This window comes from Rhincodon typus, chromosome 5, assembly GCF_021869965.1.
Source record: "Rhincodon typus isolate 14 chromosome 5, sRhiTyp1.1, whole genome shotgun sequence".
In the NCBI taxonomy this organism is placed as follows: Eukaryota; Metazoa; Chordata; class Chondrichthyes; order Orectolobiformes; family Rhincodontidae; genus Rhincodon; species Rhincodon typus.
Genome location: NC_063336.1, coordinates 14,450,139 through 14,463,007, shown reverse-complemented (window position 1 = coordinate 14,463,007; position 12,869 = coordinate 14,450,139). Strand labels below are relative to the sequence as shown.

Sequence of the window (12,869 nt, the reverse complement as noted above, 5' to 3'; positions counted from 1 at the left end):
TGGACTGAAGGGTCTGTTTCTGTGCTGTATGAGTCTATGACTCTAAATTAGCAGCCCTTAATCTCGCTCAGCAATCAGACCCTGATACATGGCATTCTCTAAAGCTATTTAACAAAACGTTGAAATCAAGAGAAAAATAAGAAGGGATAGATCAAATATCAACCACAGATTAATCCTCAACATTGAAACTTCCGAGCAAATTCTGGTTTCAAGTTGATTTAATAACGTACATGGGCATTTTAGCACAAAACACACAATCAATTTTTTTAAAAAACCAATTGCTTTCAAGGAAAGGCCCCACCAGGGGTTTACACAGGATACTGTGTTTGAGAGTTGCACACACATCTGCATAATATTGGTCTTGTTTTATCACTCCAGTTCATAAATCAATACAAAAGGTTGTACAATTCACACGTCACAGTGCACTATGATCAAACCATGTAAAAAGATCTAGAACGTTGACAAACAAATCACACTAATTCCAAGTTAATCATTGTGGCTCCCAATTTTACAAGTACAGTAGAATTACTAAATAAGAGAACCATAGCCATTTTGTTAGCCCACAGATTGCACTTTTAAAGGGAATGGTTTGTTTGTTCCCATAATGCAGTGTCCTCAAACATACATAAATAACATTTGACAAAATGTAAGTTTTTATAAATTTATTCAAAAATGACAAACAAGTGGATTCTGAAAACTTGTAGCCTGAACAATTTTGCACAGAACAAGATTGTGTCGCACGATGCTTTGGAAGAAGCTTGGAAGGAAAGAAGTGCAACATTTAATCCTAGGAATTTTAATAGTCAAAGCAAACAAACAAAAACAGGCAATTTTAAAGAAAAGCTTAGAAGTTAATTAAATACTTTTTTTCCATAACTAACACCGTTGTTGAAAACATACATGGGTCTTCTGCAGCTGTGTTACATACTGTGACAGCTGTACATTTTGTTACAATGTTTTAATTTTCTGTTATTGGCAAACTTGCTGTTAATAGGTTTCTACCATCACTAATATGTATGAAGCTCTCTCCAAAGGCCAGAAAAAGAATATATATGACTTTCTTTCAACAGCCTTCACTGTCAAGTCTTATGTTATGTAATAATTGATCCTGGTGAAATGAATGGGCTGAAAACAAACCCAGCAGATGCAAAATCTGATATAGGCTCCTAGGGTGGGAGATGAATTTACCAATTTCCTCGAAGGCTTCTGTTTCTTATTTTACAAAAACATAAGTGCAGTCCATTTATAGTAAAGAGTTGATCAATCCACCTACAACTTCACCATAGGAAATCCTAACATATTTGGTAAGACTTATCAGAGGAAATTTACTGAATATTTGATGAACAAAACCGTAGTCTTTAAAGAGGAATTGATGACACACGAGGTGAAGCAGAAAATATATATCAATATATGTTTTAAAATGCCAGTGAATCTGACCAGGTACATGTGGAGCCATCAGTCTCACCTACAGACAAAATATTAAAAAAACTGTTCTAAGGCAGAAGCCAAAGGCATACCCTACAGATAAAATTGAAGGACAACATTCATTTAGAAGGAGAAGGATCTTACTCAGTACATTTTCTGAATGTTTCCACACGATACAAGCAATGATAACTCCAAGTAACAGCTTATTTGAACTTTTCAAGCTGAAAGTTTCTGACAAGTAGTATTTAAAATGAAATTAAAAACACAGGAATCTAGAGTAAATCAGGCGAATGGTTAGTACATTGATGAGAAAGTTGGAAAAGGGAGCAGCATTGTCAGATTGCAAAACAAAGAATTTTGAAGGGATTAATTTATATACATTTGTCCAAAATCTACTAAGTCAAACATATGTTAATAAATTTCTGATGACAATAAAACATGAAAAGCAGAACAGGTTTCAACAATAAATCCACAGAAAGATGGTGATGGGTCAGATATATGGCAAATGAAATTCAGATAAATGAGAGCAGTATTCTTGACCAATTCATAACGATGTCTTGAGAGTATATGGAAAGGAATTCAATTTCCATAAGGATACTTGGAAGGTTATCTGGGGTAATCAGTACTGCACTTTTAATATCAAATAGTATGGGGAAAATGTAAAAGCAAACAGACATAGTGTGAAGATATAAAGCCAGGAGGTAACTTGCAGGTTTTCAGAAATTGGGGTATTTACAAGTCGTTGCTAAGACCACACTTGGACTACTGCGAAAAAGAGTGTATGAACAAGAGTAATACCAAGCGTAAGCAGATAAATCATAAAAAGGGAGAAGTTTGAATTCTAACCCAGTGGCAATGGAAGGAGATCTTGCTGAGTTATGGTAAAGCTAAGGTGAACTTGCAGTAGGTCAGGACAGTGGGAGCAGAATGTGTAAATTCATGTTCTAAATTTACATTTTACTTCTTTAAACTTGTTTACTTAAAATGTAAATATTCATCTCCCATGGGAGTAAGACAGAAACAGTACGAGATGCAGAAACATTAGCACGATGTTTAAAATGCATCCAAATGGTAAATAGGAAAAGCTGGACACTAAAGGTTTGTGTTTCAAGCCAATATCCTTCTAAATCCTCAACTTTTCTGTTCTTAAAATAATCTGTAGAAATAAATACCACTATCTACAACTTCTTTGTAATGCCTACTTCACGCATTATAAATTCTCAACACTAGACCTCTCCCATGCAGTGCAAAACAGTAAATGGTGTAATGTTATATATTACTAAACTCATGACATCTCTGGCATGTGAAATCCAGTGACAGCACCAACTAAAGCTTTGCTCTTAAAGGATACAGTACCATTAAAAGAAAGAAGGAGCAAAAGAAAAAAGCATTAGAGAAGGAAGAACCTCTTTACACAATCTACCACAAGTGACATGACACTTGCCCTTTTCAGTAATGATATAAAATGAGTTTAGTCAGTTAAATATGACATTATTCCACCTATTTTCATAAGAGTTGAAGACTTGCTACTGTGCAAGAGTTAACAGATCAAACAGCAACACTTTGCAGAGAAAAGAAACAAAATCTTTATATCAGGATTAAGGTTGCATTGAAAACAGCAGAAATCAGCATCCTTAACAAAACAATCTCAACAGAATAATGCCCTCAGGCTTCATTATAACTGATTTACATAAATAAGGGAACAGCCCTCAAAGGCAGCACAATCCAGATTTTGCCTTTGGAAAGCTACAGTTTCAATCTTCAGAATATGAGCACAAATCCATTAAAACAAGGGCTGCTAGATCTATCAGTAAATCATGCAATTGTGGTTTTAATAAAAAAAAACGTTTAGATTATGACATTCATATTCTCTGGCATTCCAAACTAAGACAAGCAAACGTCAGCACCCCTCCTTACCCTCTCCGCACACTTGCAATGATGCAAATTCTCAGGACTGGGATGGATCTTTAGAGCTAAACATTTGAGACTTAAACTTCTTTGTTAACTTTCTATAGGGTCATTACTGATGATACAAGACCATGTGTAACAGCTCAGATACTAACTGGGTTCTGCATGCGTACGCAAAATCAGAAAATCATGGGAGCCACAGGTTGTGTGAAAACCTACACAGAAATTAAAATATTTAATTCTAAAGCTAGGAAAAACAAAACTCATTCCCTTGAACCTTCCTCTGGCTTTTAACTGCTTCAAAAAGCTTAATTCATTAGATTTGCTCTGCTAGATTGCATTAAGTTTACTTTCTAAGCTTGATAATTCCAATTCTTTCCCTCACAACTTCATAAATTAAATGTCTTATAGACTATTCAGAAGCTAGCATGGAGAATCATCACAAGGCAAATAAATACCTCTGTATAAAAGCTAGTCTTTAGTGCAACTACAAAGAAAATGTGGATAACTGATATGAAAACCAGACTGGTAATGTCACAGCTGTGTCATGCAACAGTACCAGAGTGGCACCAACATGAGACAACCCATGCACCAGTTAAATGTGACTACTGTAGAACTTGATGGGGTCTTTAGTTACCAGACTGCTTTTATAGTTTTTGCAATAGGCCTTCGGGGAGCCTATACCACATCTGTATCTGCAGGTACACATTTCAAAAATAAATAACCAAATCAGTAAATTAATTGCAAGATTCAAAGGGATTGCCAGATAAAGCTTGAAGGTTGGAAGGATAGCCTTTACCCAGCCTTAGGTAGATCTGCTGACCTTCATCCCAGGTCAAACAAACAAAAAAAAAGTCAAATGCACTGTTTACTGTACTACATTGATTTACATTACAATATGCCACACCTGCGTATTTACTGGAAAACCTTTTTTCAAAAAGACTTAGTTATTTCATTTCTTTTTACAAGCATTGAGGCTCACAAAGACAGCAGCAGATGGTTGAACGGTGCTTACAGGTTACATACTTTAGAATATGAACTGGTATACTTGTAACTATCTCGGTGTACAAATGATTAGGTGCTTGGGGCTGTCTTTGCTATTCACCTCTTCTTGGGCGGGTTTGCCGTGCGAGGGGGTGTAACAGGGCGGCCAGAGTTCAAACCTCCATACTGGTATTTTGCTTTCTTTTCAGAAGGCTTTAGAATCTAAAAACAGATATAAAATGCACATTTACTGAAAATGATACAATAATCTAAGCAAATAATGGAACTTGTATATAAGTTCGAAGTATGTGTCACAAGGTACTTCAAAGAGGCACAATTAAAACATATGCCAAGCTAAAGGAGAAATTTCAAGAGATGACTCAAAATGACAGTCAAAAGACAAACACTAACATTTTTTGGAATTCAAATTGAGGACAGCAGGATGTTAAAATAGGGGCAAGGGGCAAAAAATTGCAACATATAATTCAGGCACCTTTTGGTCCTCTGAGAGGCTACGTGCCCAACAGGAGAGATGCTTCTTCCCAACCACGCTTTGCAAAATTCACGCAATGGAGAAGTTAAAAGGAAAACTGTTCAACCCTATTCTTTCTAGAACTAGCAAGCAAATAGATGGAGGAATTATAAAGTTTGACCGTGCTACCAGAAAACAGTTAATCCAAAAATAAAATCAGGCACAAAGGACAGAAGTGAAAGCTCATTTGCACACAGACCACAGTAGCAACATGCTTGAGAAAACACTTTTATTTACCACAGAATTGTTCTGGATGAGATAAAGATGGTTAGGTAGCTAAATTAGCCAAGGCTTCATCTCAAAAGGTAGTCTCTACATTGTAATCGGAGAAGCTCAAGGCATGACAGAATTGATTTTTGATAGTCCCAAATGTATCCGTTCGCTGTAGTTGTCACCACAGATTTGAATTATGCAATAAAACATTTTTGAAATTTTCATGAAACATGGGTATTACTGGCTAGGCCAGCATTTGTTGCTCATCCCTAAATGACTTTGAGAAGATGGTGATAAGCTGCTTCTTGAACTGTTGCAGCCTCTGTGGCACAGGTACAGCCGCAGTTCTGTTAGGCAGGAAGTTTCAGCATTTTGACCCAGTGACAGTGAAGGAATGGCAACAGAATCCAAACTCCAGATCGTTTGTGGCCTGGACAGGAACCTACAGTTAGTGGTCTTCATGCATACCTGCTGCCCTTGTCCCTCTGTGGTGGTAAAGGTCACAAGTTTGGATGATGCTATTAAAATTTAATTTCTAAATGATCATTTTGTGGAATAAAACTGGTAGGAATGTTTGGGCCTGTATGCACTGGAGTCAAGAATAAGAAATGATATTATTTAAACAGAAGGTTCTGAAAAGAATCAACAGGGTACAGGCTGAGAGGATGTCTCTTGGCGGGAGCTTAGAACTCTGAAACAGTTTAAAAATAATGGGGTTTCCATATCAAGATGGAGATGGAACATCTTATTGTCTCAGAGGGCTGTTAGTCTTTGGAATTACTTTCCCTGGAAAGCAGTGGATATTCTATCATCTAGTATATTCAAAGTTGCTTCAACAAGAGAAATTAGAATTTATGGCGGCAGACAAGAAAAGTGGAGTTGAGGCCCACAGTTCAACCAGCTACAGCAAATGCAGTATAACACGGATAAATAAAAGTCAGTGAGTCATACATCATGGAAACAGACCCTTTGAACCAATCTCTCCATGCTGACCATAATCCCAAACTAAACCTGTCCTACCTACCTGCACTTGGCCCATATCCCTTCAAATATTTCTTATTCATGTACTTGCCCAAATGTCTTTTAAATGTTGTAACTGTACCCACATCCACCACTTCCTCTGGAAGTTCATTCCACACACACGAACCATTCCCAGTGTAAAAAAAATTGTCCCCACATTTTTTTTTATATCTTTCTCCTCTCACCTTAAAAATACGCCCCCAGTCTTCAAAGCCCCTACCCTAGGGAAGGGGCACTTGCCATTTACCTTGTCTACACCCTTCCAGTGAAGACAATCCCAGCCTATCCAGCCTCTCCTTCCAACTGAAACTTTCCGTTCCCAGCAACATCCTGCTAAATCTTTTCTGAACCCTCTCCAATTTAATAATATCCTTCCTATAACAAGGGGAGCAGATCTGGACACAGTACTCCAGAACAGAACCCTGAATCCCATGTGATCGAACTTTATTAATTAGTCTACCATGCGGAACCTTGTCAACGGTTTTACTAAAGTCCATGTCAACTACATCTACCAGGCTGCCCTCAATCTTTTTGGTTACTCCTTCAAAAAACTCAATAAAGTTGGTGAGACACTATTTCCCTCGCACAAAACCATACTGACTATCCCTAGTCATTCCCTGCCTCTCCAAATGCATAAAAGTCCTATCTTTCAGAATCACCAACAACTTAGACACCAGTGAAGTTAGACTCACAGGTCTATAGTTCCCAGGCTTCTCCTTCCATCCCTTCTTAAATAAAGGCACAAAGTTAGCCACTCTCCAGTCATCCGGCAACTCATCGGATGATACAAATACTTCTGCAAGGGGCCCCAAAATTTCCTCCCTAACTTTCCACAACTTCCTGGGATACCCTAGATCAGGTCCCAGAGATTTATCCACCTTTATATTACCTAAGACCTCCAGCACTACTACTTGTGTAATATGAACTGTTTTCAAAACATCAATACTCATTTCCCAGAGTTCTTCAGCCTCCATTTTTTTGTCCACAGTAAAAACGGACACAAAATATTCATTTAACATCTCTCCCATCTCTTGAGATTCAATACAAAGATGGCCTCTTTGATCTTTAAGGGGCCCTATTCTCTCCCTAGTTACTCTCTTGCTGTTAGTATATTTGTAGAATCTCTTTGGATTAACCTTAACCTTATCTGCCAAGGCTATCTCATATCCACTCTTTGCCTTCCTGATTTTCTCAAGAATGCCCTTACACTTTTTATGCTATTCATTGGCAGGAAAAGCAGGCAAATTATCTGAACGGCAAAAGATTAAGAGAAGTGAATTTGCAATGAGACCACTCGTTGAAGGTAAGCATGCAGGTACAGCAGGCAATTAAGGTGGCAATTGGTACGTGGTCTTCAGAGCAACAGAATGACTATGGAGCAAGGATGTCTTGCTGCAATTATATCAGGGTCTTGGTGAGACCACACACTTGGAATACTGGGTGTAGTTTCAGTCTTCTTATCTGAGGAAGGATTTTCTTGCTGTAGAGGGAGTGCAGCAACGGTTTACCTGACTAATGCCAGGGATGGCAGGGCTGGTGTACGAGGGGAGGTTGAATTGTTTAGAATTATATTTGCTGGAGTTCAGAAGAATGGGCGAGGAGAGAATCTCAGCTACAAAATTTTAACAAAACTAGGCAAGGTAGATTCAGGGTGAACGTTGCTGTTGGCAGGGGAGTCCAGAACCAGGGGTCACAGTCTAAACCATTTAGGACTGAGAAATACTTCTTCAAACAGAGAGTGGTGAGCCTTCAGAATTCAGTAGCACAGAAAGCTGTCAAAGTCAAAAAGTGGCATCGAATGATCAAATTATTGAGTAGGCTCACTAGGCTAAATGGCCTTCACTTGCTCCCATTTTTTATGACTTTATGATCAATTAATCTTAACAATTATTAAAAACAGAATTCTTCCAATTTAGAACGGCAATTCTTTCAATAGATTGTTTCTCCTATGACGAGGGGCTAAATTTAGTCTAATTGGGTCTTGAAGTTTAGAAGAATTAGAGGTGATGGATCATGTGTCATTTCTTCTATAGGGAAACATTTCAACCATGTTTCCTGGTGTGTGTTGTAGTGCTGAAGTGAACAGTACTACAAACACCACACTATGTACTTGACCAATACATACCTGAAAAGAACACATTAATGTTTCATCGACACTCATCATTCCTCCAGCATTATCAAACTCGCCACAGTAGTTAGGAGCAGAAAACAATGTAACCAGTTGGCGTTTCGCAAAGAATTCATAACCGTCTTCAACCACCTGAAAATCAATGTTTATTACATGAACAAGGTTGTAATTTTCCACACTGATTTTGCAAGTTCTTTTCAGCCCCAAGTACTCGGTTTTGATTCAGGCAGGTTCCTTTCAAGAGGAGCCAATAGCCACCCATTCCAGAGAAGCATCTTGCTGATGTCACGGGGGTAAAGGAACGTAGTTTCTGACTGATTAGTGCAGGTCGGGTGCGAGTTTGTATTAACCCATTCATTCCCTTGATAATACAGGTGAAGGAATTTCACTGCAGTGCAGGGTAAGTGTATCTCTGTTTTTCTAAAGGGTTAGTACAGTTAGTTCGTCTTCTGGTTAGTACAGGGAATTCAGATAGTGAGTAAATTGGCAGGGAATGCTATTTGTTGGAAAATAGTAACTTTAATTTATATGTAGCTAAGCAAATTTAAATTTTAATCTTACAGACAACAGAGGGTTAGTCATGTCAGTTGGTGGGGTTTTGCATTCCGCGTGCAGGATGTAGTCAGTCATGGAAGCATCCCTGATAATTACATCTGCAGGAAGTGTACCCAGCTTCAACTGCTCAATCAACAAATGGATTGGCTTGAGTGGCAATTGGAGAAATTAAGAAGCACACAAATAGGAAACAGCATCACAGATAGAAGTTATAGAAACATGGTCACACCTAAGGTACAAGAACATAGGTAGGTGACCGCGAGATGGGGCAGGCAGTCAGTACAGGAGTCCCCTGGTAAACATGTAGTCCGTTTTTGGATATTGATGAGAGGGATGGCCCATCAGGTGACAGCAGCAGCAGCCACAGCAGTGGCACCATGGCTGGTCCTGCTACATAGAGGAGAAGGACAAAGCGTAGTAGAGCAATAGTAACCGGAGATTTGATAGTCAGTGGCATCCTGAAATGGGAAGGTAAACAGATAGAAATCACATCCATATTGGCACAAATGACACAGGTAGGAACAGTGACAAGGTCCTGCAACAACAATTCAGGGAATTAGGTAGTAAACCAAAAAGCAGGATCTCTAGGATAGAAATCTCAGGATTACTCCCCTTGCTACAGGCTACTGAGGCTAGGAACGGAGACATAGTACAACTGAACACTTGACTAAAGAGCTGGCATAGGGAGTAGGACTTCAGATATGTGGACCATTGGGGTGGCTTCCGGGGAAGATGGGATCTGTACAAGAAGGACAGGTTGCACCTAAACTGGAGGGCCATCAATATCCAGCAAGGAGGTTTGATTGCGCCACTCAGGAGGGTTTAAACTAGTGTGGTGGGGGGTGGGAACCAGAGCAGCAGGTCAAAAAGTATAGAGGCTAGGGAACAGCGAAGGCAAATATAGCCAAGAGGAAAAGCAGTCAGGGAGAGTTTGCTGAGCTGAGCAGAACTGAAGGCTTAGACTGTGTTGCTTCAATGCAAGTAGTATAACAGGTAAGATGGATGAATTTAGACCCAGGATTAACGTATGCAGTTATGATGATGTTGCTATCACAGATATGTGGTTGAAAAAAGGATAGGGTTGGCAGCTTAACATTCTGCGATATCAATGTTTTAAATGAGACAGCGGAGTAAGGGAGGTGGGGAGTTGCATTACTGGTTAGGGAGCATATCACTGCTGCGTTGATGGAGGACACCTTGCAGGGGTCTTACAGCTAGGCAATATGGGTCGAGCTCAGGAATTGGAAGGATGCAATCACAGTGCTGGGATTGTACTACAGACCTCTCAGGTGCCAGCTGGAGGTCGAGAAAGAGATATGTAGTCAGATTCTGGAAAGATATTAAAATAACAGTGTTGCTGTAGTGGGTGATTTTAACTTCCCCCATATTGACTGGGACTCCCTTAAAGCCAGAGTTTGGAACAGGGAAACAGTGTGTTAAGCGTGTCCAGGAGAGTTTTTTGAAGCAGTACGTGAAAAGTCCGACAAGGGAGGGGGCCATACTGGACCTGGTATTGGGAAATGAGCTCAGTTAGGTGATCAAAGTTTCAGTGGGGCAGCATTTTGGGAATAGTGATCATAATTCTGTAGGTTTTATGGTCCTTATCCATAAGTATATGAGAAAGAGTGGACCTCAGATGAAGGTGTTAGGTTGGGGGAAGGCCAACTATAACTGAATTAGGGAAGAACTGGAGAATGTAGATTGGGAGTGACTGAGGGTAAATCCACATCTGATACATGGGAGTCTTTTAAAGACCAGTTGGTTAGAACATGCCTGTCCTCTGAAAATGAAGGACAGAAATGGCAGGATTAAGGAACCATGGATGACAGAGGAAATTATCAGCTAAGTCAAAAAAAAAGGAAGCATGCTTAAGGTCTAGGCAACTCAAAACAGATAAAGTCCTTGAAGAATATAGAGAAAGTAAGAAGCAGCTCAAACAGGGAATTAGGAGGGGCCATGAAATGTCCTTGGCCAGCAAGGTTAAGGAGAATCCAAAGGCACTTTATACATATATTTGGAGCAAGAGGGTAGCTAGGGAAAGAGTAGGCTCACTCAAGGATAAAGGAGGGAGGTTATGTGTGGAGCCAGAGGAAATGGGTGAGATCTTTAATGAGGACATTTGTATTCACCAAAGAGAGGGACACAAGGGACACTGAGCTTAGGAAAAGGTGTGTGAATACTCTCAGGCAGGTCAACATAGCGAACGAATTGTTGGGTGTCCTGAAATGGGATCTATCCCAGGATACCGTGGGAGGCAAGAGAGGAAATAGCTGGGCCTTAACAGATATCTTTGCATTCTCTTTGGCTTTAGGCAATATTCCAGAGGACTGGAGAAGGCTAATGTTGTTCCTTTGTTTAAGGAAGGGAAACAGAGATAATCCAAGTAATTACAGACTGGTGATCCTGACGTCAGTGGTGGCGAAGCTGTTGGAAAAGATAGGGAGAGACAGGATTTATTTACATCTGGAAGCAAATGGACATGTTAGTGATAGACAGCATGAATTTGTGCGGGAAAGGTCATGTCTCACCAACCTGAGTTAGTTTTTTGAGGAGCTGATAAGGATGATTGATGAGGAAAGGGCAGTGGATGTTTTTTACATGGACTTTAGTTAGGCATTTGATAAGGCACTGCAGGGTGGGCCGGTACAAAAAGTAGACTCTCATGGGATCAAGGGTGTGCTGGATAGATGGATACCACCAGAACTGGCTTGGTCATAGAAGACTGCATAGCGGTGGAAGGGTGATTTCTGGAATGCAGGCCAGTAACTAGTGGTGTTCTGCAGGGATTGGTGCTGGGAGCTTTGTTGTTTGTAACCTATATAAACGATCTTGAGGAAAATGTAGGTAGCCTGATTATAAACTTTGCAGATGACACCAAAATTGCAATTGCAGATAGTGAGGATGATTGTCAAAGGATACAGCGGGATACAGCTAGATTGCGGATTTGGGAAGAGAAGTGACAGATGGAGTTTAATTCAGACAAATGCAAGGTGATGCATTTTAGAAGATAAAATTCAGGTGTGAATTATATAATAAATGGCAGAACCCTTGGGAGCATTGGCATTCAGAAAGATCTGGGCATACAGATCCACAGATCCCTGAAAGTGGCAACGCAGGTGGATAAGATGATCAAGATGACATATAGCAGGCTTGCCACTGGCTGGGGCATCGAATATACAAGTTGGCAAGTTATGTTACAGCTGTACAAACCTTTAGTTAGGCCACATTTGGAATATTGCAAACAGTTCTGGTTGTCACTCTACCAGAAGGACATGGATATTTTGAAGATGGTGCAGCGGAGGTTTGCCAGGATGTTGCCCAGTCTGGAGGATTTTAGTAATGAGGAGAGGTTGAATAAACTTGGGTTGTTTTCACTGGAGAGAAAAAGGCTGAAGGGTGACCTGATAGAGGCTACAAAACTATGACAGGTAAAAGGTAGGGTGGATAGTCAGAGGCTTTTTCCTCAGGGTGGAAAGATCAACTACAAGAGGACACAGGTACAAGGTGAGAGGAGGAAAGTTTGGGGGAGAAGTATGGGGAAAATTTTTCACAGAGGGTGGAGGATGCCTGGAACACGCTGCCAGTGGAGATAGTGAATGCAGGCATATTAGCAATGCTTAAGGCGTATTTGATAGGTACATGAATGGGAGGCAAACAGAGGGATATAATCACGTGTATGCAATAAGTAACAGGCAAAATTAAGGACCAGGAATCAGCACTAGCTTGTTGGCCATATACTGTTCCTATACTGTTCTATTGCTGTACTCCTCATTAGACATTCAGTCATGCAAAATTCTGCACCAAGAGTAGAAAGTGACATCAGACAAATTATTTGGACTATACATAAAAACAATCAAGATACAAAATTTCACAAATAACCTGAAAACCTGTGATGCCATTAAGTAAACTCACTCCTTTGCTGTGGTAACATATAGAAAACCCACAGGCAAGATAATTCCATTACAACATCTGAAGAAACTTTTCTACATCAGCCGAATGGTTTCCATCACACTAAGAAAAATATATATGCTGTAGAAATTCCGTTCCAGTCAGACAGATCTCTACTCAAAAATAGAGATATAGACATGTACACTTGATCAGATA

General features: G+C 39.8%; 1 protein-coding gene across 1 annotated transcript in view; it reads right to left on the bottom strand.

Annotated features, from left to right (window-relative positions):
* Window positions 1-647: 647 nt before the first annotated feature.
* The window catches only part of LOC109910556 (protein phosphatase 1, catalytic subunit, beta isozyme), a 36,406-nt gene continuing 24,184 nt past the window's right edge, over window positions 648-12,869 (bottom strand). The window contains exons 5-6 of the mRNA XM_048596675.1: window positions 8,208-8,342; window positions 648-4,539 (exon numbers count right to left, since the gene is read on the bottom strand). Coding sequence (XP_048452632.1) covers window positions 4,435-4,539; window positions 8,208-8,342 — 240 coding nt within the window. The 3' untranslated portion in view covers window positions 648-4,434. The remainder of the gene's footprint in view (window positions 4,540-8,207; window positions 8,343-12,869) is intronic.